General features: G+C 39.1%; 1 protein-coding gene across 2 annotated transcripts in view; it reads left to right on the top strand.

The window, feature by feature from the left end:
- The window catches only part of LOC149202248 (uncharacterized), a 207,304-nt gene that overhangs the window by 106,114 nt on the left and 73,780 nt on the right, over positions 1-27,410 (top strand). For both annotated transcript variants that reach the window (XM_089403139.1, XM_089403140.1), the window contains exon 5: positions 22,281-22,391. In XM_089403139.1, coding sequence (XP_089259265.1) covers positions 22,281-22,391 — 111 coding nt within the window. The remainder of the gene's footprint in view (positions 1-22,280; positions 22,392-27,410) is intronic.

Genomic DNA, 27,410 nt, shown 5'->3' with positions numbered 1-27,410 from the left:
TCCTTTTGATTTAGTCCCAGAATTATTTCTTTTCTTAGCATGAGAAGAAAAGGCAGCAGGAGGACCTTTAGGCATGGGCATTTCTTGCTCTTCTACCCTTGTTTCTTCTTAAATGCATCTAGCCATTAATTCCTCGAAACTAGGGATTATATTATTGTTCAGAAAAGTAGTCCTGAACACGTACCATTCGGATGGTAATCCTCCAAGAGTCGTGAGTGCCATTTCTCTGTCAGTAATAGTCTCCCTAATAGATAGGAGATCGTTTTTAATCTCGGTGATTCTTAAGAAGTATGCTTGCATACGCTCATCTTTACCCTTCTTGATTTCCCTCAGCTTATTTCTAAGAAACAAAACTTGATTTGCATCATTGACTTTAAATAAACTCACCAATCTATTGTAGATTTCCTTGGAGGTGTCTAGTTCAGAGATGTAGGCCACAAAGTGCTTGTCGATAGAGTCCCGGATGATCTTCTTTGTTTTGACTTCTCCATTTTTCCATTTGTTCCAGGCAGCAGCGAATGCATTTGATGGAGGCTCAACAATATTGCCTCTTACATGGTCCAGCATTCCTTGATCTTCTAGGGTTAGATCGATAGACATCTTCCATCCGTGATAGTCAGCTTTCTCATGGAGCTTGTCTTCGGCAGGAAAGAGTGTTGAGGACCCCATAGTTCTTTTAGGATAGCCTTGCCAATCTTCTCTTCGGTGATTGCTCTTGCTCTTGCTCGGGCTTTGTCTTCACCTTAGCTCTGATACCATGTTAAGTTATGGTATGTTCTATGCTTATAATAGTTTACTTCTTTTTATTATTATATTCCACAGATTAGCAATCACATATACATAAAGTAAAGTGCAGATAGAATATTAAATGATCGACAGAAAACAAGCCAAGACAAGAGACACAAGATGTGGCGACTAGCCAAGGACAAACCCCACAATGTGTGGGGAAACCCTTTGATCAAATCTTCTTTTATCTTCAATAATTCAACAGAGAGAAATAGTACAATAAATCTGATTTATATCAGCAATAGCAAACCCTAGATTAGCAGCATTAGCATTAGCGGCTTCATCATCAAAACTAGGGTAGTCGATATCTCACAAACTGATCGTCGGATCGGCTTGATTCCACCACCAAAAGTTGCAGCCTTCAGAGGATGTTCAGATGAACCTACAACGCAATTGAGATGAGACGTTCTAGTCCACGTAGGTCAAACTTCACTTCTGCTGTTGCAGCTTCAATTTCAGCAACTCCCTTCAAACTAGGGCAGTCGATATCTCGCAAACTGTCCGTCGGATCGACTTGATTCCACCACCAAAAGCTGCAGCCTTCAGAGGAGGTTTAGATGAACCTACAACGCAGATCAGAAGAGGAGGTTTGATGGTCCACACTGGTCAAAGTTTGGATCTGCAATTGCAGCTTCAGTTTCAGCAGCTTCCGGCTTCACATGTGTGAGAGAGAGACCCTTTTCTGTGCAGTAGAGAAGAGACTCTTTTCTGCGTAGTAGAGAGAGAGAGATGTGATGAGATGAGTGAGTGCAAATGAGGAAAAGTCCTCCTGTATTTATACACAACGTTTATGTTTGAATCGATGCGACTGTTGGGCTTTTGACCCTACATGAGTTGTAGGTCGGCTTGATAATAATTCCATAATCAAAATAAATTCATAGCTCCATGAATACTTATCGGAATCGGATGATCTTTAGATCAATTCTACACCTCTCGACAAGAGGAATCTAATGAACATATTATCAGCCATGAATAAGATGATCCACATGAAGTTTGGCCCTAGTTGCCAATTTTAACAAATTTCTTCCTCAAAATCCAACTGGGGTGCTATCTTGCACAACCATCCCTAGTCCCACCAAAAACATAGTTGGAGCTCCTTCCTAGTCCAATTGGTGAAAGTGACCTTTGTACATTTTGTAGTAGTAGTAGCAGTACTAGTGTAGTTCCTAGTCCCTGTGCATATGATATGTGGACTTTGTACTTCGATGGTTCCAAAATGTATGCGGGCTCTGGATCTAGTTGTGTTTTAAATTTTAATAGACCTGCTACAGATAAAGCATTTGATCTCTAGCCGCTTGGAATTTGAATGCATGAACAACACTGCAGAATATGAAACACTCATCTTGGGCTTGCAAAGAGCCATTGACCTCAACGTTTCCATCCTGAAAGCAATAGGTGACTCAGAAATTGTGGTGCGACAGGTATGCAATACCATACATTGTGTGTCATCTCATATTAGAAGCTATCAGCAAGGGGTATGGTGTATGATTTCACATTTCCAAGCTTTCAATATCGTTTTTGTTCCAAGAATGCGTAACTTAGTTGCAGATGCATTAGCAAATGGCGCTGCTAGGTTGTCACCATTGAGGGATGGTTTTTCTGTTGAAATTCTTTACAAGCCTTCCATCCCGACAATATCACTAATTTATGTGTTTTTCATGATGACCAATAGATACTGTACTTCATGGCGAACACTGGTGTGTTCAAAGACGTAGCGATTGAAGGATCTACAGGCATCTCCGATTCATATGGAGACCCATGGGGTCATTTATGTGCCCTCAGACCCACTGGGAACACCACATGTCTACTACTTGAAAAACAAGGGGCCACCCCTTTGTCCATCATATTCCGAGGAATTTACTCATCAATATGGCACTTCAGGATATTATTGAGCCTTTGGAGGGCATTACGACATGTACATATTATTATTTATCCCCTTGTGAGGCTTAGTTTTACACTCGTGAGCTAGTTTGGTGGGCTTGTCACTAATAAGGGTTTTATTTGCACATTATTTTATCATTAGGGGCTATGTAAGCCCATAGGCTAATTCGAACTCCTTACGAGGCTATATACTGATGTTGGATACATTCATTTGGATCATCACTTGACTTATGATCTCTCTAATATAGAGAACTTCACATTTTTTCGTTGGATGATATTTTCTGGAGATGGATGAATTTTGATGTATGGATTTGGGATATTTATCTTGTCTTGGAGCTTCCTCTTGTGAACGAAATGTTGGTTGGATATACTCTATAACATTGTAAGTGAATTTTGATGTTATTATTCTTGTCGCCACATACTGCTAGAATTAGGGTTAGTTGCTGCATAATCGAAATGTGGAATTAAGCATGGTTTTAGCTAATTTAATGTATGGGCCAATGTTATATGAATGAAATGTCCTCGAGATTATTTGTCTTGATAAGCTTGCATCATTTTCTTTGAAGTATAAATGCTTGAAGTTCACTTTCTTTTCTTTCTCTCAACATCGAATGAAGTTGACTTTCTGGGCCTCCTTGATCAAGAAACCAAGTTCTTACTCATCGCCATCCTTGACTCCATATCCCCAATTGAATTAGGCACAGGTCCCTTGAAGGGGTGATCATTTTAACCCTCCTTTTACCATTTTCCCCCTTTTCCCCAAGTCTAGCCCCATTAGGTCACCTAGGGCATCAATTTCCCAGGAATTGACCCAAGGAAAAACTTCAACCTCCTATAGGCTACAGAGTTGGTGGTTCCCCTCCCTCTCCTCCAAATTTGAGGCAATTCTAATGGTGGAATGTTCGAGAATCCCAAGCTGTAACTGTAGGATCGAATTTTGCCTAGGCATCCCCATGGCTAGACCGCAATAGGATCAATTCAACATTTTGAAGTAAATATTCTTGTTTGTTCATTTCCCCTCACCTTGTCCAGGATAGGAACATCATTGGTTGTTGCATTCCATCCCCAAAATTGGGTTGGGTCCACTGCGAAAAGAGTTCTAAAGTACTTGAAGGGAACTCAAGACTTTGGACTTAAGTATACATAGGTGGGTGACTTCAGCTTGATTGGATACTCTGATTCAGAGTTTGATGGAGATAAAGAAATTGGGGTATCTACTTTAGGTTATGATATGAGTCTTGGATCAGGAGTTGTATCCTGGAGGTCACGCAATCAATCAGTTCCAGCAAATTCCACAATAGAGGCAGAATATGTGGCAGTAGCTGAAGCAACAAAGAAAATTGTGTGGCTCAGGAAAATTTTGGAAGATTTGCAGGAGAAACAAGTGCATTCAACTCCTATCATGATTGACAACAATTCTGCAATAAAGTTGGCCAAGAACCCAAAGTTCCATGATTGAATGAAGCACATCAATACAAAATACCATCTGATTTGACACCATGTTGAGGCCAAGAGGATCCATCTACGTTATTGTTCCACAAATGAGCAAATTGTAGATATCTTCACCAAACCGCTTGGAAGAGAAAAGTTCGAAAGATTCAGAATGATGCTTGGACTCACCAACATTCCTTCAAATTAAGGGGGGGATGTTGACCCCTAATCATTGGGATTGGGTGAATACAATGTTACTTGGGAGCGGGAGCGGGAGCGACCATTTTCAGAAGCTCCCGGTTTGGGAGCGAATCCGGGAGCGATTTTTTAAAAATATATATATTTTTTATATTTTTTAATTTTTGATACATATATGTCAACAAAAACATGTAGAATGATGAAATAGACATAAAAAACATAAAAAAAAAAACATAAATTGATCATTGAACCATATCACATCAATCATCTAGAAATTATAATCGTCATCAACCATGTCCACAAGTTAGTAAAATACAAATTACAACTGCAACATATTGAGTCTTATAAATCATGATTCATCAAATTCAATATTAAAGTTTCAACTTCAAGCTTTCAGAATTGAAAATTCAATAACATTTATCATCATTGATCACCAAAGTTGTACTTGTAAGCTAAGTTTAACCATTACAAGAAGTAATATCGAAGATATTTCTAAGTCCTAACTTCTAACTGTTAACATGATATGAAATGTTAAAAATTTATAAAATGAAACATGAATAATGAGATGAAATGAAACAACTTTAGTCTTTCACAAAGCATCATATTCATAATTCACAATCATTACCAATGAGTTATAATTGCCAAGGCCCAACTTCAAACTTCAAATTTTCATTGTCACAGTGATATAATGTTTACAAAAAATATCATAATGATATGAAAGAGTCAAGAGTCAAGAGTCAAGGACTCAAAACTCAACAGTTATGAAAACTAAAGTCTAATAGAAACTAAAAAAGACAAGTAAACTGTAAATCTACATGTGGCCCTTGCCACGAGAGTCTCCAGGAGTATAAGCAGGTCGTGGTGGTCTTCTAGGAGTCTCCCGCACAGACCGACGACCAGAACTAGAACCTCCACGCGAGGGTGTAGATGGAGGTGGCGACAGCAAAGGAACAAGACTCGGACCTCGAGCACTGCTACTGGATGGTGGAGGTGGAGGTGGAGGTGGCATGGCTGCTGCTTCATTTTCATCCCTTACAAGTTCCTCTTCTAGTTCTTCAATATGTACAATGCCATCCTCCAAATTGTCATCCTCTGGGTGATTGTCCCAAATTTTATATGTGGGATCCTCATTAGCCCGATCACAGTAATGACTCAACAACCTCAAGTTGTAGTGCACATAAACCAAGCTTTCTGCTCGGTTTTCATTGAGTCTGTTTCTTTTCACATTATGTATATAAATGTAGGTGCTCCAACACCTCTCTGCAGAAGAAGAATTTACAACCTGTGAAAGAACTTTTTTTGCCAATTTTGGCAAAAGTCCGTGGCCGCCATATGTTTCCCACCATGTGAGAGAATCAAATTTAATTGCATGGAAGTTACCATACAAACCAGTGCCACTGAAGTATCTGCCTATTTCAAGGCGCACAGCTGCACATTCCTCCCTGTCAGGTACCAACTTTTCTAATGCTTCTAGATATCCTTTAGTTACCTCTTGATCTAAATGGGGTTTGGTCCTAACCCCACCCCCTGCTGCAGGTTGGCCCAACCAAGATGTAGAGTAGTATTTTGGCGTAAGGATATACGCCAAGCAATGTAGTGGAAGGTTAAGCCTATTCCACCGTTCACACACACAATCATGAATCAGTTTGTACAAGTTGGGATCTCTATTATGAACAGTGTCTTTTATTTCCCCTAACATGGTATCCATTTGCTCATACACCTCGCCAATCACTGGTTTGTCTGTATCTGCAAACCAAATCATGTGATAAATTGGCTTGGTGAAATCCAATACCTGCCTCACACTTGTCCAAAACTGCCCATCAAGAGCGGCCTCCTCCACCATTTCAAAACCTGCCATGTCAGCTACATTTGTAGCCCTTTCCTTTAACACCTGCCAATGTGGACTTGATACCATGCTAGCTAATGCCTCTCTTACCTTCAAAAGGCGCTTGAAGGTGAGGTAATAGCTACCAAATCTAGTCCTCGCAATCTTCAGCAACTCCAATCTCGAGTGACTGCGGAAAAGGCCATGGGTATTGCTATGATTTGTAATAAATTTTATCATTTGTTTTCCTTTCTTGTACAAATTACCAATCCATTGGTATTGTTCATTTTTGTTTTTGACAATATCATGCAACAGAAGGTTCAATGTGTGAACCAAACATCCAGACCAAAATATGTTCGAGTATTTATCCTCAATAATTGCTCCCGCTGCGTTACAATTAGGAGCATTATCAGTGATGACTTGGATGACATTGTATGGGCCAATATGCTCAATTGTTTCAAGTAATGCTTCTGCAATGTTGATGGCGGTCTTGAACTTGTCTGAGTAATCATGTGTAGCTAGAAAGATGGGACCACTAACAGACACAGCAAGAACACTTATCAATGGCTTGCCTTTTACATTTGTCCATCCATCAGATACAATGGACACCCCATTGTCAGTCCAAGAACTTGTCATTTTATTCAAAGAATGTGATATTTTTGCTTTTTCATGATCAAGGCCAACAGTTCTTGCCTTGTCATACCCAGGGCTCTTGTATCCTTTAGGGGCATCATTTATGGCAGAAACCATTTCGTGCCAATAAGGTGAGCGTAGAACATTGAATGGTATCCCACATGCATAGAGAAACCTGTAAACTTTTGAATCCACATCATTCCTACACCCCTCATCAAGGAAATCTGATACGGTTCTACGCCTTAAAGATGATGACCCTGTGCCTCCATGTCCATATCCACTGCCTTGGGAGGATGCTGAAGGAGTTCTTTGTGATTGTGAGCTTGGTTCAAAGAAATCCCTTGATCTTTTTGTTCTGTATTGGGCTTCCTCCTCTTCCCTTATGTATTTGGCTCTATCTGCTGTTGACACCGCTGCACAAGTTTTGATTCCTATTTGTTTCTCTCCATCCCATGGCCTTTTCCCGCAGAGGTGTCTTCTAGCACGGGTGTATGAACCTATGTAATCAGTGTTGCAATGGGGGCAATGAAATTTAGTGGTTCCACCCCCTCTCCCTGTTTCAGCCCTGTGAACATATTTCCACAATGGAGTTTGGTCTTGTTTAGTTTTTTGAGGGTCATGTTCACCCTCCTCCACCTCCTCCTCACTGGGGTTTTCACCCATTTGACTTTCTCCGGCTTCTTCATCCCCCTCTTCAGTTTGGGGCCCCCTCCGTTTCCTACTCTCCAGCACCATAATAACCATAAAAGGGACCAGGAAGAGGAAAATGCCAATAAATATTGCCAGGTCCATGGTGTTTGATGTTTGTAGGGTTTTGATTCTTGAATCTGCAAATTAATTTAATTTATTGGGATTAATTAATTTAATTTATTAATTTAATTTAAATACATGATCTTTAAACAGTTAAACTCAAACAACTAAATTAAATTAACTAAATTAACTACCTAACCAGCTAAACTAACTAGATTACTAAGTTACTTACCTCTGCAGGCTTGCTCCTCGCTCCTTGGCACTTGCTCCTCGCTCCTCAGCACTTGCTCTTCGCTCCTTTGCTCTTGCTCCAGCTCCAAACCTTGCTCAATGAAGTTATAATGAATTTTTTTTGGCCCATTGGGCTTATAAAACAAAAAAAAATTTCTAAATTTTTTTATTTTTTCGGGTCCGGCGGATTTTTTTTCCGCCGAACCGCTCCCGGCCCGGCTCGAATCGCTCCCGGAGCGATTTTTAATGTCCGGGAGCGATCAGGGAGCGATCGCTCCCGGGCATTAAAAATCGCTCCGGGAGCGCCGGAGCGATCGCTCCCTGTGTCGCTCCCTAACAGACCAGGGAGCGCAAATTTTTTTAAGGGAGCGCGCACCCGAAGATCGCTCCCGTCCGGGAGCGATTTTGGGAGCGCGCTCCCGAGCCGCAACCGCCCGGAGCGCGCTTCGGGAGCGGGTTCGAGGGGGGGGCGCTCCCCCGCAACATGGGGTGAATATGTGTAAAATAGTGTAAATAGAAAATAAGGAGAGTTGGAATATGAAGAAACATTGGGATATGAAGCCCCAGAGTCTCTCCCTCCATGTATATATCTATGATCGACCTTAATGCAAAATCACAATTCATTTGAGGAGTTACATCCTGGGCTGACAGGCTCAAAGGGTTTTGGAGGAGTTTTATGGGGTCCAATGGGGTTCGCTTGCTATATTTCATCATCAGGGTTAGTTCTGCACAATTCATTCTTGGTTTTATTGCATTTTGATGATTCTCATAAAATAGGGTTATTATTAAGCACATTTTAATTATATACGCTAAAGGTGTTATTTGGAGTAGATTATTTGGAGAAACACCTTAGTGTAATAGCTTGTTGGAACCAGGATGAAGAGATCTACAGGATGGGATGGTGCAAATTGACTTTTAGCGGCTGAAGAAAGCATGGAGGCAGAATAATCATTTCCTCGAATTAAAAGTGACTTTAATTAGTCACTTTATTAAATAAAGAGAGGGAAAGTGCTTAATTGGAGAAAAAGGCCAAAAGGAGAAGAGCGACTTAAAAGAAAATAAAAGAGTCACTTAAATAAAATAAAATAGAGAAGCTTCTAGAAAGGAAATAAAATAATAAAATAAAAGTGCTTCTAGAAGGTTGCAGAGAGATCCATTAGATATTTAAAAGAGGAGAGGGCAAGTCATTGCAGACATCTTGGATGTGGAATATTTTCTCTTAGGAGAGTTTTTGGGTGAACTTGGTTTTCAGGTTCAGAGAACCTTAAGACGAAAATTTTGGTTTTCTTGGTGTGTTGGACGAAACCCCAACTAACTATTGTGGAGATTTCATCCAGAAATCTTATAGAGCTTCCATCTAGAAATCTTATAGAGCTTCATCGGCATCAGTTGGTGGGCAGATTTGTGGATTGGAGTGGGGAACATATAGATCTCCAATTTGGGCTTCATTTCCAGTAATTTATTAGAGGATGAACAACCGTCATCAGTTGTTTAGATATTTGTTGTGTTTGTAACAAGTTCTCAGAATCTTATTTTAATATAATAAAGTTGATATTTGCTACATATGTTTCATAATTATTTTGAGTTGTTGTTTTTACATCTACAATTGTATGTGATGTTAATAATTTAATGGTGCAACTTGATTGGGTTTTGGAGAAAGAATTTTATTGTGTAGTTTTCTAAAGCAAATTCCTAGAATATTTTGTCAAATTATTTTTGGGATATTACACTTACCCTGGAGCCATGGTGTAGTGCCCTAATTTCGAATTACAACAACCATATAAATACTCATAAAATTTGAAAACAATCATGCATAAAACTGTAATCTGCACCTACCTGAACTGCTGGCTGATTTCCGATTCTGCTACCGAACTGGCGATCCTGAACTGCTGGATGATTTGACCCAATTTCGAGATGGCCAATACCACCCAACCAGACAGAGCAACCTGGTTGCTCAATCCAAGAAAGCTCTCCACAGAGGCTCTCTGTCCCTCCGTGCCCAGAACTCAGATCACTTAAAGCCTCTTCCACTGATAAGTCTCTTCTCCTGGTTTCCTGCTGATGAATCTATACTTCTCTGGTTTTTCCCCCCCCTCTCCAGGTTCAGGGCTCCGCTATTTATTCCCTGGCCTGGCGGTGGCCGCCCTCCCACTTGCAGCCACCGCCTTCCACGCATTGAAGGCTCTCAGATATTTCTTCACTGACTTCTGCGTTCTGCAATAAGTACTCAGCTGGTTCGGACGCGCTTTTATTAATGGATTGGGGTGGCTCATAGGTAGGTTATTGCATAGAATATCATGAATCAATTTATGGACCTTAGCATATACACCTTTCGTATAATCTGTAAAGTTTTAATTTACATACTTTATAACATTCCTTTATATAAAGTCTCATTTATACTTTATAACATTATATATAAAGTTTTATTTATACTTTATCACATTTATACTTTATACAAAGTTAGATATATATATACATACTTTATATAATTCAATTACATGTTTTGTAATATTAATATATATATATTACATGGTTAAGTTATATATTTTATAAAGTTTAAACTTATATATGTTTTAAATTTAAATTATATATATATAAACTTATCATACTTATAGTTTTTTAAATTTCCACATAATTGGTTTTATTATAGAGTTTAAAACTTTATAAGATAGATTAATTTAGCAGGGTTGTTACATACACTCCCCCTTCTGAAAACTTCGTCCCGAAGTTAGAGCTTTTAGGTTCAAGGTTTTAATGACCTTTTCTATCCAGGTCCCCAAGCTATTCAAACTCATCCTATCCTTCCTAATCTCTTCTGCTCCCATCCTATCCATCCTCTACTAGAGTATGCCATGGCGTCAATTTACTGACCTAACCATTCATAACACGAAGGTAACAGCGTCGGCTATACCGACCTGATTCCCAGTAGGCATCCGGCAGTCATCATCACACGTCTAGGGGAGCGTGACTCGCACAGTCCTCCCATGACTCCAGGTTTCGGAGGATAAACGGTGGGTAACACCTCCACCCCTCCAGTAGAATCAGGGCTACTACCCTATCATAGAATCACTTTGAGCTTTAACTGATCTGAGGTTCTGTCATCACGTGGCCATCTCGAAAATTGGATCAATTCTCTGCAATCATAGTTTATCTGCCTGTTTATCTGCAATCTTACACTTACCCATGTATTTGTAAAATGTGCATCAGTAATAACCTATGTATTATTTACATATGATACTACAACATAACATAATTTTGTCATTTTCTATGCATGTATTCTGACTTTTCTTTAGGATGTATTCACTTCATATCTTCCATTTCAGTTGCTCATCTTTGACATGCATAAAATAAAACAGATTTATATTGTTTTCAATTTCTACCAGAAGTAAAATCATTTAACGGCCTTAACTTTACTTCAACATTTATAATTTTAGTAAAATAATCACATATATTGTTTTGGTATCCATGTACCAGCAGGAATTTAAACACATATTATTTTGGTATCCATGTACCAGCAGGAATTTAAACATATAATATGCCACAAAGTTTCATGTTTATCACTAATCATTCAAATGTTTTTGGGTCTCTGACAGTAGTGAAGTAGATATATACTAAACATAGTGTAAAGTTCTTCAAAATGGACATAAACTAGGGTATCTCTGACATATGTCCTCTGTATTCTCCCAAGTCGCTGATCCAGGACTATACTTGTCCCACTGGACCTTAACTTGGTCCACCAGGCGGTTCCTCAGCTGTCGAACTCTACGTTCCAGTATACGTAACGGTTCGACCGTTACGACTCCCTCGTCCGATACCTGCAATTCTTTCCACTGGATGTTATGAGATAGATCAGCTACGTAATGTCTTAATACAGAAACATGAAATACATTATGAATTCTATGCAAGTGAGGTGGCAGAGCAAGACGATAGGCCACAGGTCCAACTCTTTCCACGACTTTAAACGGTCCTATAAATCGGGGTGACAGCTTTGTCCCTTTTCCGAATCGAATAGTACTTTTATTTGGCTTGATGCGGACGAAGACCTGGTCCCCTACTTCATACCTCCTATCAGTTCGGTGAGCATCAGCATAACTCTTTTGTCTATCCTGTGCTTCCTTTAATCGCTGTCTAATCTGTCTGACCTGCGCTTCCATTTCATGGATTAATTCTGGCCCTATTATTACTCGATCTTCTAACCTGTCCCAACTTAACGGTGTTCTGCACGGTCTGCCATATAAAGCTTCAAATGGAGGCATCCCAATCGAACTGTGGTAACTGTTGTTGTATGCGAATTCAACCAAGGGTAAATACTTTTCCCAGTGGGATTGCTGATCCATTACATACATTCGCAACATGTCTTCAAGTACTTGATTTACTCTTTCAGTTTGCCCATCAGTCTCAGGATGGTAAGCTGTGCTTAAATTTAGCTGAGTACCTAAGGCTGTCTGCATGCACGTCCAGAATCTGGAAGTGAATCGCGAATCTCTATCGGATATAATCTTCTTAGGTACTCCATGAAATCTGATAATTTCGTTTATGAATACTCGAGCCACGTCAGCAACATCATAAGTATCTCTTACCGGAATAAAATGGGCGCTTTTTGTTAATTTATCCACCACTACCAGAATGCCATTGTGTCTTTGAGAAGTAAGAGGTAGTCCAGTGATAAAATCCATAGAGATGGTCTCCCATTTAGACATAGGTATGTCGTGGGGTTGTAAGAGACCCGCTGGGTGACAATGATCTGCCTTTACTTGCTGACATTCCATACATTTTGAAACAAATTGAGCGATATCACGCTTCATGCCTGCCCAAAAGAAGAGTTTCTTGGTATCCGCATACATTTTCCCTACTCCAGGATGAGCACAATATACGGCTTTGTGAGCTTCCCTGAGGATGGTATCTCGAAGATCTTTATCATCAGGAATGTACATCCTTCCATGGAATCGCAAGATCCCATCGCTTTCTAATTCATAACCCTCGAACTTAGATTCTTTTGTCTTAATCCCCTCAAGACTTGCCCTCACCTTTAAATACCAACTGTCTTTTATAAGACGATCTAGTACTCGTTGTCTTAAGTCCACTTTAATGGGTATGAGAGAAAATATCCGGGGTCTCCTGCTTAAGGCATCGGCTACCACATTTTCTTTTCCCTTAATATATGATATTCCGAAGTCATATTCGCTTAGGAATTCACTCCATCGTCTTTGTCTGGCATTTAAATCTCTTTGGGTGAACAAATATTGTAGACTTTGATGGTCGCTTTTAAGTGTAAAATGTCGTCCCACCAGATAGTGTCTCCAGATTTTTAAAGCTAGCATTACAGCGGCCAATTCTAAATCGTGAGTAGCATAGAGTTCTTCATGAGGTTTTAGCTTTCTGGAAGCATAAGCTATCACTCCCCTGTCCTGCATTAACACTGCACCTAGCCCTTGCTTGGATGCATCAGTACATACCGTAAAGTCTTTGCCCATATCAGGGACTCTTAGGATTGGTGCACTGGTGAGTAGTCTTTTGAGTTCAGAGAATGCATTATTACATTCCTCGGTCCACTCATACTTAACACCTTTACGCTGGAGGGTTGTGATTGGCTTTGCGATTTTGGAGAATCCCTCCACAAATCTCCGGTAATAACCTGCTAAGCCCATAAAGCTTCGTATCTCATGTGCATTTTTCGGTATTGGCCATTCCATGATCGCTTTTACCTTCTCAGGATCTACTGAAATCCCTTCACCTGATATGATGTGACCCAAATAATGAATCTTTTCCTGAAAGAAGGAACACTTGGACAGTTTTCCATATAACTGACGTTCTCTAAGGCAGGACAATACTAACCGCAAATGCTCCTTATGCTCTTCTTCATTCTTGGAATAGATGAGAATATCATCTAAAAAGACTTGTACAAATTTATCAAGATACTGACGGAAAACACTGTTCATATGATTCATGAATACAGCTGGTGCATTTGTTAACCCAAATGGTACCACAGTAAATTCATAGTGCCCAAAACGTGTCCGGAATGCTGTCTTAGAGATATCATTTTCAGAAATCCTTAGCTGATGATACCCTGATCGAAGATCAATTTTTGAAAAGACAGAAGCTACTTTCATTTGATCGAAAAGGTCATCGATTCGCGGCATAGGGTATTGATTCTTTACTGTAGCTCGATTCAAGTCCCGATAGTCTATGCATAATCTTAAGGATCCATCTTTCTTCTTCACAAAAATTACAGGAGCGCCCCAAGGTGAGGTACTGGGCCGGATAAGCCCTGTATCGAGTAGTTCCTTCAACTGGATTTGTAATTCCTGAAGTTCTGGCGCTGTCATTCTATAAGGCGATTTTGAGATCGGTTGGGTACCTGGCTTTAATTCAATAGTGAGATCCAATTCTCTTACCGGGGGTAATCCAGGTAGTTCCTTTGGAAATACATCCGGGAACTCGGCTAACACCGGATATTGTTCTAAGGATGGTCCCTTTTCCTGGCTTACTTCGTGAATTGCATAAGCCTGACAACCCTTCCTTAAACAACGCTTCACCTGCATTGCCGAAATGTAGCGCAAGGAAATTTCTCTCTTGATTCCTTGAATTTGGATTACTTCTCCCTCATCATTTAAGCCCAAAATCCTTTTTCCATAACAATCTACCCACGCTTGGTGAGCTTCCAGCCAGTCCATACCTATGATAAGATCATACGTCCCTAGGGCTGTGACATAGACTTTTAGTTTAGTCGAACAGACCCCTAGGTCAATTTTGCATTGATCCACACTCAAGCCCACGGTTTGGAGTTCTCCTGAGGCCATTTCCACTTGGTGGAAATCATTTTGTTTACGAGCTGCCAGCCCACATTTGTTTAATGCATATGATGAAATGAAACTATCTGTGGCACCAGTATCAAATAAGATTTTGAGTTTTACACCATTGATAATACCTGAAGATTCCACTACGGTGGATTGATGGGCTGCTTGGTCGTGGTTGACTACTGCATGAATCCTATGATTACTTCGCTTGGCTGATATCGGCTCCCTCCCAGTGCTTTGCAATATGTCCAATGACGCTTCTGGGCAGTTACGCTGGAAATGCGGCCCCCCACATCCCCAACAATTGAGCTGCGTTGATCCTCTTGAATCGAGGTGTGAATTTCTAGAGAACGAGCCGCGTCCTCCCATGTTGGTTCCTCTCGCACCCCTTGCTCTACCGGTAGTCCCTCGCGATGCGCACGGTCTGGTGCTGGACGATTCCGCAGCTATAGTGTTTACAGCCATGGGAACTCTTGTCCCCATACCTGGGGTAAACCTGTTACCGTAAGGTGGCCTCGAGCTACCTCCTCTGAAAAAGTTCCGGGGAGCCTTCCCTGGAAGTCCTGATTGTAAAGGCCCTGCTGGCCCTATATCCTTTTTGATTCCAAGGTGTTCTTCTGCATGGCGGCATTAACGGTGATGATGCTGCCTGGTCACGTCGTCGTCGCTCATACGTCTTTACCATAGTAATGGTTCCTGAACACAAATAAAATGTATATATATAAAAAAAAATTTTGAGGCGGATAACCGAATTTTAACACACCAATTTCTTTGCAACTTCACATTTAAAAACGGGTATAGTTTTGCTATTTTTACCCGCTAGGCGGATCTTACTGGTACCGAGGTCAAGGAGGGTGGTCACGCGACCTCCTTGTCCTAATGCAGGGTTTTCTAAAAATGAATAATGCAGAAGTGTATGGTTATTAGCCCCTAAGGTAAGACATCCCAAGGTTTATTTACCTAACAACACCCACAAAAATGAAAATGTTAGATGTCTCGATCACAAGGTACATTGGTAACATACCCGTCATACCTTAACCTGACTATTACATTTAAGGGGTCATATATATTTATGTCCCGAATATATTACTGGGATGAGGATTTGATCCATAAAAGAAGGATTGGTTCCTTTCCTTACTAGCCTAAAACCTAGGAGGAAAAATGATGTGTTCCATAAGGTCCATGTCTCATTATGACAAACGCAGAATTTTCGCCTTCTTATTCTGATCTAGAATTTACTGATATCTCTGCATAGTCTATTGTGCAGAAATACTTAATAAAATTTGTTATATAATTATGAATAATGCACATTTTCCACAGACAGAATTTGGAAAATCTCATACTATGTAGAATAGGTCTATATGGTTGAATGGTCGAATACAAGTTCCCCGCGCAACCTGTGTCACGGTGAGACTGAGTATTGGTTTGGATTTTATGGTCCTTTAACCTCCCTCCTGCATGAGGACGGCCATTTACCACTGATTAATACCAATATATTATAAACCAGTTTTAAGAATGGATTATTATCAATAAGTTTTGGTCATATACCTTTAACATTTTGTTTTAAAGCATTGTTTAATTAGTACATTTTCTATGTAAGAGGTATATTTTAAAATATAGAGATAGTAGTGAAGTTTAAACAACTACTGGAGTTTTATTGCTTTTAAGATATTGAGATAGTCTGCAATCCAGTGAAAGTGAGAAAATGGGATTTACTACTATCAACTTTTGCAGGCAACAGAATCTATTTTAAATGAAAATGTAATTTTTATAGAAGTTTATGTGGTGGTAAAGAAATCATGCTTGACAATTATCCACCATTATATCTAGCTTTTGAAGATATGCCATCTATTTGAGCATAAGGTTCCACTGTTGTCTTGAACCTCACACGTTTGGAAGCTGCCATTGACATATGCAAATGGAATCGAAAGGAACCAAAATTGGCAAGGTAACAAATGACTGCAAAATAAAGCTGCTCTTTTTCACAAAACTTACAAAGACCTAGTTACAGAATATAAGTGCGTATATGTCTTTTAAATAGTTCGAGATAACAATTTCTATTAAATGGACCTTATCCTAACTTCAAAATGTTTCTTGTACTAACTTCAAAAAAAACCTCTTACTCTATAAAAAAAACTGTGAAAAAAAAACTTGTACCTACTAATACTCTTACAGAAACTTATTTTCAACATTAAGACCATAAAACTACATTTTGAATCATATATGCTATTCAGCAGAAGAAAATTATTGATCAGAGATAACTATACTAAAATAAATTTCAAAGATAGCACCACAGAGGAGTCAGGACTCACTTTGTACCTTGGTACCTATCACCTATAATTGAAATTGGCTACCAAACGAGCAATGAGACCATAATCAATTTCCATTTCAAAGGTATAATTTGTGAGCTCTTTACTGTTTAAATAATACCTCAGATAATTTCACTACAATTTCTGCCAAGTGAGTTGTGCTGTGTGACCATACTGGTACTAAAATTTAAATGCAACGGTAGCTACATAACTGTATCACATTTTCTAACACTTTTTAACCCTCAGTCATGCCCAATTCCATTTCCAACTTGGAGACCCGGCTTCTGCCGCTTGATGAATTGTCCCAAACCTTTTACAAGTGAACTCGTTTCCCGTTTTCTCTATACTTATCCGTTATTTCATATTGTTGTATTCAAGTTATATTAAAATCTAGACTTGGTCGATTTACTGGATAAGATCCTTTCATCAGCATCTAAAACTTAAAAATCTAGGCTCAGTCGTTATATTCATTCATTTCCTCACCCACTGCACCGCACCACAGGTAATTCACTGTTTCATTGCAATTCGTTCTTGCGACGATCTGCTGGATATTGGACCACGACTCCTCGGCTTGCTTTACATTCCAAGTCCTCTTGGGCTCGAGCAACAACGCAGTGAATAAAACATAGTGCAATGGTCATTCTGTTGAGATTTTAAGAAAATCCCGGCAGAGAAAAGGGGGTATTTTGCTTGCGGTTTGCATAATCCATCAGAAACAAAAGCTGTTAACGAGAATGTCAAATACGTCATGTATAATATTTAGGGAGAACTAAGATGTCTGAACACTGCGTGCAAAAGAAACAAAGCTAGAAACATATTTAAAAGACCATATAACGAATAACAAGCCAATGCTCCGAGAAACGAGAATATTCATGGCCAAATATTTACAAAGGATTTGATTCTGTGTCTATATTTAACTCCAAAATATCTAAATAGATTTTAAAATTTTTATTCGCCATCATATTTATTTGGGAAACGCAAAACCGCTTTCTACCGCCGTTAGATTTTAGTATTCCAACGATTATTTGAGTCGGTGAAAGCGACAAGTCGAGACTCAAAACACTGACTGGAAATATATTTTTTTTTGAATTTGAATCTCATTTTAGGCTTCTACCTTAGGGGACCGGGATATTCACTCTGTTTTAGTAAAATCGACCCACTCGAAGTAAATACGCGGCCACAGCAAGGATATCGAATGCAACATAAACTCGAGCATGGCCAATATGACTGTAATCATAAGCCGTAACTCCGCAAACGCACATGCTCAGGCCAGAGGTTCTGAAAAAAATGAAATCCAGAATGCGGTGGCCCTTGGGTAAGGTGGCCAGCGGTAAGGCCTGAACATTTCTTTGACGAGAGGTGACAGGATCGATCCTCTCCAAACGCGATAAGGTAGATGAGCGGAGATGCTCCAGGATTTAAATGCGATAGGAACAGAGACCCTAGAGACCCGGTCAGATTCGGTCTCGCTATGGGCTTGAAGGTTCTCTGATTGATTAATGAGGTAGACCGAACCTCTTGAGACAGTCGCAGGCCTTGAGGCCGAATTAGAAGGGGATTCTTGAGCGACTAGAAGGCGGAATCAGCAGGTCCTGGGCAGAATTAAATCACAGCGTACAGGAGCGTAGGGTTGGGAGGTCCGAAGGTTTGAACAGGGCTCTGATACCATGTGTAGTGCCCTAATTTCGAATTACAACAACCATATAAATACTCATAAAATTTGAAAACAATCATGCATAAAACTGTAATTTGCACCTACCTGAACTGCTGGCTGATTTCCGATTCTGCTACCGAACTGGCGATCCTGAACTGCTGGCTGATTTGACCCAATTTCGAGATGGCCAATACCACCCAACCAGACAGAGCAACCTGGTTGCTCAATCCAGAAAGCTCTCCACAGAGGCTCTCTGTCCCTCCGTGCCCAGAACTCAGATCACTTAAAGCTCTTCCACTGATAAGTCTCTTCTCCTGGTTTCCTGCTGATGAATCTATACTTCTCTGGTTTTTCCCCCCCCTCTCCAGGTTCAGGCCTCCGCTATTTATTCCCTGGCCTGGCGGTGGCCGCCCTCCCACTTGCAGCCACCGCCTTCCATGCATTGAAGGCTCTCAGATATTTCTTCACTGACTTCTGCGTTCTGCAATAAGTACTCAGCTGGTTCGGACGCGCTTTTATTAATGGACTGGGGTGGCTCATAGGTAGGTTATTGCATAGAATATCATGAATCAATTTATGGACCTTAGCATATACACCTTTCGTATAATCTGTAAAGTTTTAATTTACATACTTTATAACATTCCTTTATATAAAGTCTCATTTATACTTTATAACATTATATATAAAGTTTTATTTATACTTTATCACATTTATACTTTATACAAAGTTAGATATATATATACATACTTTATATAATTCAATTACATGTTTTGTAATATTAATATATATATATTAAATGGTTAAGTTATATATTTTATAAAGTTTAAACTTATATATGTTTTAAATTTAAATTATATATATATATAAACTTATCATACTTATAGTTTTTTAAATTTCCACATAATTGGTTTTATTATAGAGTTTAAAACTTTATAAGATAGATTAAATTAGCAGGGTTGTTACACATGGGGACACCTTCAGGTAGTGATTGAATGTGTGGTTGCACCCAAAGAGACTATATAAATGGTTTTGTGACCCACGCACACATCAGTGGATCAGAGTCCACCCCCATGTCCCCTTAATTTTTTTTGCCTCAAGGGTTTGGATCCAATGGTGGAATGTGAGTTTCTCATTGTCGAGCAAGGTTCATTTCCCATGAGGGCTTTACCTGGAGCCATGGGGGCACCTTGAGGTAGTGGTTGAATGTGTGGTTGCACCTAGAGAAGCCATATTAAATGGTTTTGTGAACCGTGCACACATAAGTGGATCAAAGCTCACCCCCGTGTCCTCCTTTTTAAAGGTCAAAGGATCTTAGCTCAAGTGGTTTGGTGAACAATTTGTTTCCCTAGCTATGTGGCTGTCACCTGACACGAGGACACGAGACACGCAAGACACACAAATTCAAGTGCCTGATACAGGGCACATAGACCCCCCAGAACAGGATACGTAGGACACGATATATATATATATATATATATCATTGATTTCATATTACACAAAATCCCATTCATGATACAAATTCAGACATAGCATGATACAAATTCAGACATAGTTCTAGATTCTACATTGTAAATTTGTAAGTTGACACATTATGCATACATATTACAAATAAAATCGTGACAAATTCATCAATGATGCAATAGGAGAAAGACAAGAAACTACAATTTTCTCGTTAAGTCATCTCTTATGACATACTTCCACAAGGGATATTTATTTTCTTGAGCCTGTTGCCTTTCTAAATTTATTTTGCCTTCAACATTTGAAGTTGTTGTTGCAGACCCACTTCCAATAGAGGGAACACTTGCAGACCCTGATGAAACTAGAATAGGAGGGGCATCACCAATGGGGAAATTCATCCCCTTCTTTTGCTCCTTCCTTGCTTCCCTTGATTGAGCTATGAATGCTATAAAAAATAAAGAAAAATTGGACTAGCATGTGAACAAAATGGACAGGCAAACTGCTGTAGCAAAAATGGAAAAAAAATGGAAGCAAAATGCACTTACCGGTTGCTTGATTCACCTCCAAAACACTCCTAAACCCTTTGCTACTCGCTCCCACACATCCACAGCAAGATAGAGACACAAGAATGAGGAGAAAGCGACCCAAATCAGGATTAAAAAGACCCACAACATGCTTTTCTAGAGGGACACGTGTCCCGAAATCGGGACACGCTCGGACACGCGAAGCTCACGTGTTCAAACACGCTCAAATCACGAATCGAACATGTGTATCTTGAGAATTGTGTCCGACACGTGGACTGTGGTATTCGGGACACGAGGGGGTGGGGAGGACGAATCCGGTTTCTTAGCTACATGGGTTCAAGTCTCTGGAGACATATTGTAACTGGCCTGTTTGTGCCATTTTATGAAATAGGTGTATCTAGTGTAATAGTGGCAGCCGATCTTTCAAAGTTACTGATTCTCCAAAAAGAATTGTTCCAGTTAAAAAACCAAGGAATTGCAGATGAGACAAATACTTTAAGCACCCAATAGAACACAAGAATGAAAGACAATTACCACTAATAAGAAGGTGAGGACAACACTACAGACATAATGTTGCAGTATATAAAAACTTCAATTCCTATTTGATATCCACCTATGACCTACATTCAGCTTTTTACGTGCTTAATACAACACGTTATAAGAAATCCAATTCACAGATTATATTACAAGATTTTATAATGTGACTTTTTATAACAATGCCTAACCTGACCTTTCACCATTAACTAATTTATACCATAGTCCTAACGAGATCTAAGAAGACTTGTCAGTGGGTCTAAACAGAATCTTGCAATTTATCTGTTGAGAGGACAGTTTTAAATCTTTTTCCCCTTCTTAAGACATTATAGATGGAAATAAATCTTCTACTATAGTCAGATGCTATTGCCTATTGGCCTAATATTTGGAGAGTATGGAATAAAACTATATATTAGATTGCTTTATATCAAAAAGTATTAAGTAGTTTGCATTGTTTTGCACTTTGTTCTCTGGTTGTTATTGGGAACTTTTTGATACACGAGAAATTGAACCTAAGTACTTGCAGTACAAGCCTTTGCTTGAAAAGTAGAGACTTGACAACAAATGTAGGGCCTGCAAAGGGAATGATTTAGTCAATATAGTGTCCATTTTTCTAGGCATCACTTGACTTTTATGACCTGCACTCTTATTGGAGTTCAGTAAACAGTACGAGGGCTTTCTATTTTGAGGATGTTTTAATTATCATGCAGATTACTGTAATTCTGATTACGATGTTACGGATCCTTAACGCCTGGTTGTTCTCGTGCCTTGATATTTTGTAAATCACTTAAAAACTTATGTTTGCATCCTGTGTGTCATACACATTATTAGACAAACTTTAATCATAATTATAGCCTGCACAATGGAGTTGTTATACACTTTACACTCGAAGCCATAAGCTCAAGCCTGAAATCCTTGCGCTTGAAATTGTTTATTAAAAGTTTAAGAAAGTAGTGACTACTTTTGAATGATCATGAACAAGAGGGTATTATTTACCAAAACAATATAATTTGTAACGATCAGTGTTCCACCTCTAAACCATGTTGTATCTCTAAGGTTATTGTACTTGGCCGAGCAGGCATTAAAAAAACTAATAATACTTTCTATTTTGCCCCAGTTTAATGAATCTGCCTATTTCTTGCTTTGGAATAAAGTTTAATCTACCGTGGTATGTATCGTTTGTAACATAACTGAGAAAGTCAAGGAGAATAGGGTGCGTGATTATAGACATCTCTTTTGTTTGAAATTAATGCATCTGAAATATTACAGGATTACTATCCAGAACGCTTAGGAAAGGTGTACCTTATTCATCGACCATATATATTTTGGGCAGCATGGAAGATTGTGTCTCCTTTCATCGATCAAGTAACAAGGGAAAAGGTAATCAGTCTTAAATAATACAGTTTAACTGACAATCATGTTGTTGCTTAAAATTCTATGTTGTTGTCTATTTTTAACAGACTTGAAATCAAGTACATATGTAGCAACTTGGAATCAACTGGCCATAAACAAAGGAAGATTGCTATAATAAAAATACTACCATGAAACACAAAGTTGGTCAAATAAAGGTCTGGAGAGAGACCTTTTGAAGAGAGTTTAATTGATACAGTTGGAAACTCCTTATCTTCTAACAACAACAATCATATTCCCATCTGAATCAAGTTATGTAGTCTTTAAAGAACACCATTACATCTATGTATGAAAACAAAGGTGTTTCTTTGTATGTGTTTGTAATTAACAACAACAATTTTATTCTCAACTGAATCATGTTATGTAGTCTTTAAAGAACACCATTACAGATATGTATGAAAACAAAATTGTTTCTCTCTATGTGTTTGTATCTTTGTAGTATGTCTCCTACAGAGTCTATCACTTGGTTCCAATCACAAGAGGCATCGTGAACAAAACTTTGTTACTAGGTGAGTCCAGCAACGTGGACTTCAAGCCATATAACCTTTGGATGATACATTACACATTTTTTCTCGGCCTTGGATGTTAGTAGAGCATACGGTTGGAAACCTTGATGTCCTTGAAACCTTTGTCCATTTTGTTCTTGTGGGCTGTCTAGCATTTAATGAGATTCCCCTTTACTCTGTGATTTGTTCTTTGTTCTTATAGAATTCCCTTAACACTCCGAATACTTCATGTATTGTCAATTGCATGTTATAGTATGTTATCATTGTAGTGTATGAAAATTTCAAAGAATTGTCAATTTCTAAACAAGGAATGATATCACCTACAAATTGTTGATTTTTGGTAGCATCGGATGTGCTCTAAGTCTCAAATTTTGTAGAGAGTCTTAGACACGTGCATTCTCCAATACCCAGAAATCGTTTTGGGAAATTCCACCCAGAGAAAGTTTTATTAAAATAATTAATTATTTTTAATGGGACCTTAAGTCTAAACTTCGGAAATTAAAATAATTAATGGATATTAATCTAAACTATGGGTGTAACTTCTAGAAGAAGGCAGAGATCAAGTCAATATGATCCTAGCCATTGATTAGAATCTAATCTGGGTTGTTGATTGATCAACGAGAGGATTATACGAGAAGGCTTGATGGTCACTTGGAAAATACACACAAAGAGTTGATCAGGCAGATCGAATTGCTGAGGTTAGAGCAGCGCAATGATTTCGTGGTGATCACGCAAAGAGGGGCGGAAATAGTTTTTGGTTGGAGAATCTTCTCCTGAGGCAAGAATACGCAGCAGAGAGACAACACCATAGTGGATCGATTCTCTAGACTTGGATAATTTTCTTTTGAAGTTTGTTTGAATAATTTCCATAGCAAAAATAATATAATTGAAAAGGGTCAAATTCCAATGACCCGACGATTTGTTGGATGCAGCGAAACATTTTGAATCCTGTGACTAATGTCGTGTCTCTATCCACACTTGAAATTGTTGTAACCAAGGGTCCAGTCAAGCGGCTACTTGAGGCCGTAACCTCCTCCGTTAAAACCCTTGCTTTCCTGTCCGTGCTTGAACCCCTCGGATAAAACACTTGCCATTGTTCTTTAGGTCTGAATAACGGCTATGACTCGAGCGCGATAATTGAACTTCTAGGCCAGTAGGATCATGCCATAGATGCCACCGAAATTGCAGGCTATACCTTGGCTAAACCATGTGGCATCTTCTATATTCCAGAGAGGTAGCTTAGTCCCACCAAGGAAAACCTCTTACAATTGGTGGCTCCTTATCTCTGATAGAGACCTTATTCTCTGACACGGGTATCATCTTTACCGCTGCTCTGCACTTTATTCACATACTGAACCAGGTCCTTCCCGATGCCTTGACGCTGTAAGAAGAAATCACAGTTTTTGTGTTCTTTATGGTTTGATTTCATTCATGGATACACAATACAACTTTTCACGTTCTCTCGCTTCTTTGGACTCGGCTTGACTCCTGACAAGTTATCCCCATTCGAAAGAACAAGACATATTACTTCTTACCATATTTACATAGTCCCCCCTTGCTAAACTTGTGATTGAGGGCTTCACTGATAGTGTCATCATCAAACCCTATTCATGCACATAATCAGCTGATCTTTGAAGCTCCTCAAGTTTCACATAATTGCGGTGGGTTGCTGCTCTCTCGACCTCAGTGACAAGGCCAAGATAATAATAGTACTCGGGGTTGATGAAAACTCCACTTCCAATAGCTCTAATGACACACATTACAAAGAGAACACCCAAAAAAACCAATATAAGTTTGTCAAGTTCGCTTTGAATTCATCATAATCTTTGTTTCATGTCCAGTAAAAATCACAGCACCAACTATGAACTTTGTATTCCATAGAAAATAGATATCTTTGGCCAAACTTTTCCTCCTTTACAGCAAGAACACCTGCCATGACATCACTATGCCCAGTTATGAATTTAGTTGCTAAATGCATCACAATATCTGCTCCAAGAGTACAAACTAACCTGCCCAAAATAACTGCTAGATCATGCATGAAATAACCTCAAGTGATGGTCCTCCTTCCTATGGCTAATAATAGACTGGTCACCAGGTAGAGTAAAGAATAGGTGGAAAACCCTTAACCATCCATGCAAACTCAAATTGTTCCTCACTTCAAATAATGCACCTTACCCTCCATATAAGCCAATTCATAAAGGCACCCTGCAACATGGGTTTATTGCTGTTATCCTGCAGGTGGAATATATCTGGAAAGGTGTATTGTCATTGCCTTATCTTCTGCAAATGTCAGCTCTTCAAACAGGATATGAAGACAGCCTATGTGTGCACTTTAGTATCTCCATTTGCTGGTAACTATCTTTAGAGAACACACTTTCAACTTCCTTTTAGACTGGGATATACTGCCACTGCTTTAGGATAGACCTAGAACAACACATTACAATACTAACAACAACCTTTTCTGTCCATCATTATCACTTGCTAAGCCAAGAACCTTGCCCACAACATCCCTCATCCTGGATACCTAACCACATTTCTCCAGAGCAGACCTTTCCTTATTTCTTCTACATGTTCATATCTAGCCCCATTCATCGAAAGGAAGGTAAAAAAATTTACCCTTGCTATAAGAAGGGGTAACAGGCTCCAAACCCCTCTAGGGCATAAAAGATAGAAGGTTTCACTAGGGTGTGAAAGGGGTGAATGTCAGTCTCAATATCTTGAAATTGAATCTTGAAACATTCTCTCTCCAAGTTTGTTAAAATTGCATATTCTCTATTCAACCTTCATCTTGACATTGCTATCCAGATAAAAGATGGCCTAATGAATCACTCCATGTTAAGTGTAGGGTGGGTAGAATAAAACTATTCTACATCCCATCCTTTAAAGGCGAGGATAGTATTGGAAGCCTCTTTTGCAGAAATGTTGAAGGCCATAGTTTTGTATTTCCAATGTTGACCTGAAGATCATGGTTATCACAATATGGGTTCAAAGTGTTTGATTGTTTATGTAGTCTACAATTGTGTTGGAAACATAGTTTAGTTTTAAAACTCCAACTCAGAGTCGGAACTGGCTAAGGGTTGACTCCAACTCTAACTCGGATTCGGAACTGGCTGGGGGTTGACTCCAACTCCGACTCGGTATTGACTCGGCCTAGTTGATTTCAGTGACTCGGTGGTTGTAAAAAATACATTAAATATTTTTTTTTTATGAAAAAACATATTTTTAAAGATTTTCATTCATGTTTCCAAACTCAAAGCATTAGAATATAGAGAGAAGACAACATATGATCAAAGTATGCTCATGAATATATCTATTATATCAAAATGGCACCCAGTGCACTGTCCAATACATGTAATATATAGAGATCAAAACAAAAACACATAACCAAGGAGGCTCTAAATGGCCTCTACAACAAAACATCACTAGCCATTATTGCTAAACAAGGTAAGGTCATCTAGCTCAAACTTTGAATCAAAGTCAGACAGGGAAACCCATGGCTCCTCCTTACTATTGCTCCAAAAACCAACTTCAACTCTTCACAAACTCCTCACAAATGCAATGAGATAGTTGTGAGTAAATGTGAGGGGATTGGGTCACTTTTATAGGCTTAGGAGAGGGGTAGAGGCATTAAAAAAAAGAAAAAAAAAATTGAGTTTGAAGTTTGAGTTGTCGCCTTTTTTCCCCGTGGACTAGCTCGACCAGTTTAAGACGGGCTCAGCGGAGTTGTCCGGTCCATTACCGAACTGCCCAATCAGTGTCCTGCTTAGCCGATTCGGTAACAGATATGCCGCCAGATTGATTTTTCTACCTAGTCAACTCGGGCAGGGATCTGGCTCGATCTACCAGGCCGAATCTGATTCGGACTGGTCTAGTTTTAAAACGCTGGTTGGAAAGAAGGAAAATGACATTCACAAATAGTAGAATGGCAATGTAAACCCCATAAAGAAGGAAATGTTGAGAATAATTAGAAGAAATGTTAAAAATAGCATTAAGAAAGATCCTAATTTAATTTGTCCTTGAATTAAATTGGAAATAAATTGTAATTCCACATCTCATGACAACTTGTAATAGTTAACTAAGTTAATTTGAATTAGTTGGCTTAGTTAATTCAAGTTGTGTTAAAATTGGCAACTAGGGCCAAACTCCATGTGGGTTATCTTATTAATGGAAGCTGATATTTTTCTTGGATCCCTCTCATCGAGAGGTGTAGGAATGATCTAAAGATCATCTGATTCCGATAAGTATTCATGGTGATATGAATTTATTTGTGTTATGGGACAATTCGTCAAGGTCGGCCAGCAACCAAATAAACTCCACTTGTGCTCAACGTTTTAGTATAAATAGAGGTGGCCTTCAAGTTATTTCAACACAATTGGGATATCTTTCTCTCTACTTATCTTTGGGTTTTAGTAGGAGGAGAGATCCTAAGGGATAACGCTGCCATAATCTAGAGGGCAGACGCCGGAACTACCGGGATCAACCG

Source organism: Pinus tabuliformis, chromosome 2_1 (assembly GCF_031772625.1).
Source record: "Pinus tabuliformis cultivar Carrire ecotype Pingquan chromosome 2_1, CPIR1, whole genome shotgun sequence".
Classification (NCBI taxonomy): Eukaryota; Viridiplantae; Streptophyta; class Pinopsida; order Pinales; family Pinaceae; genus Pinus; species Pinus tabuliformis.
This window is presented reverse-complemented; position numbering and strand designations above follow the sequence as displayed.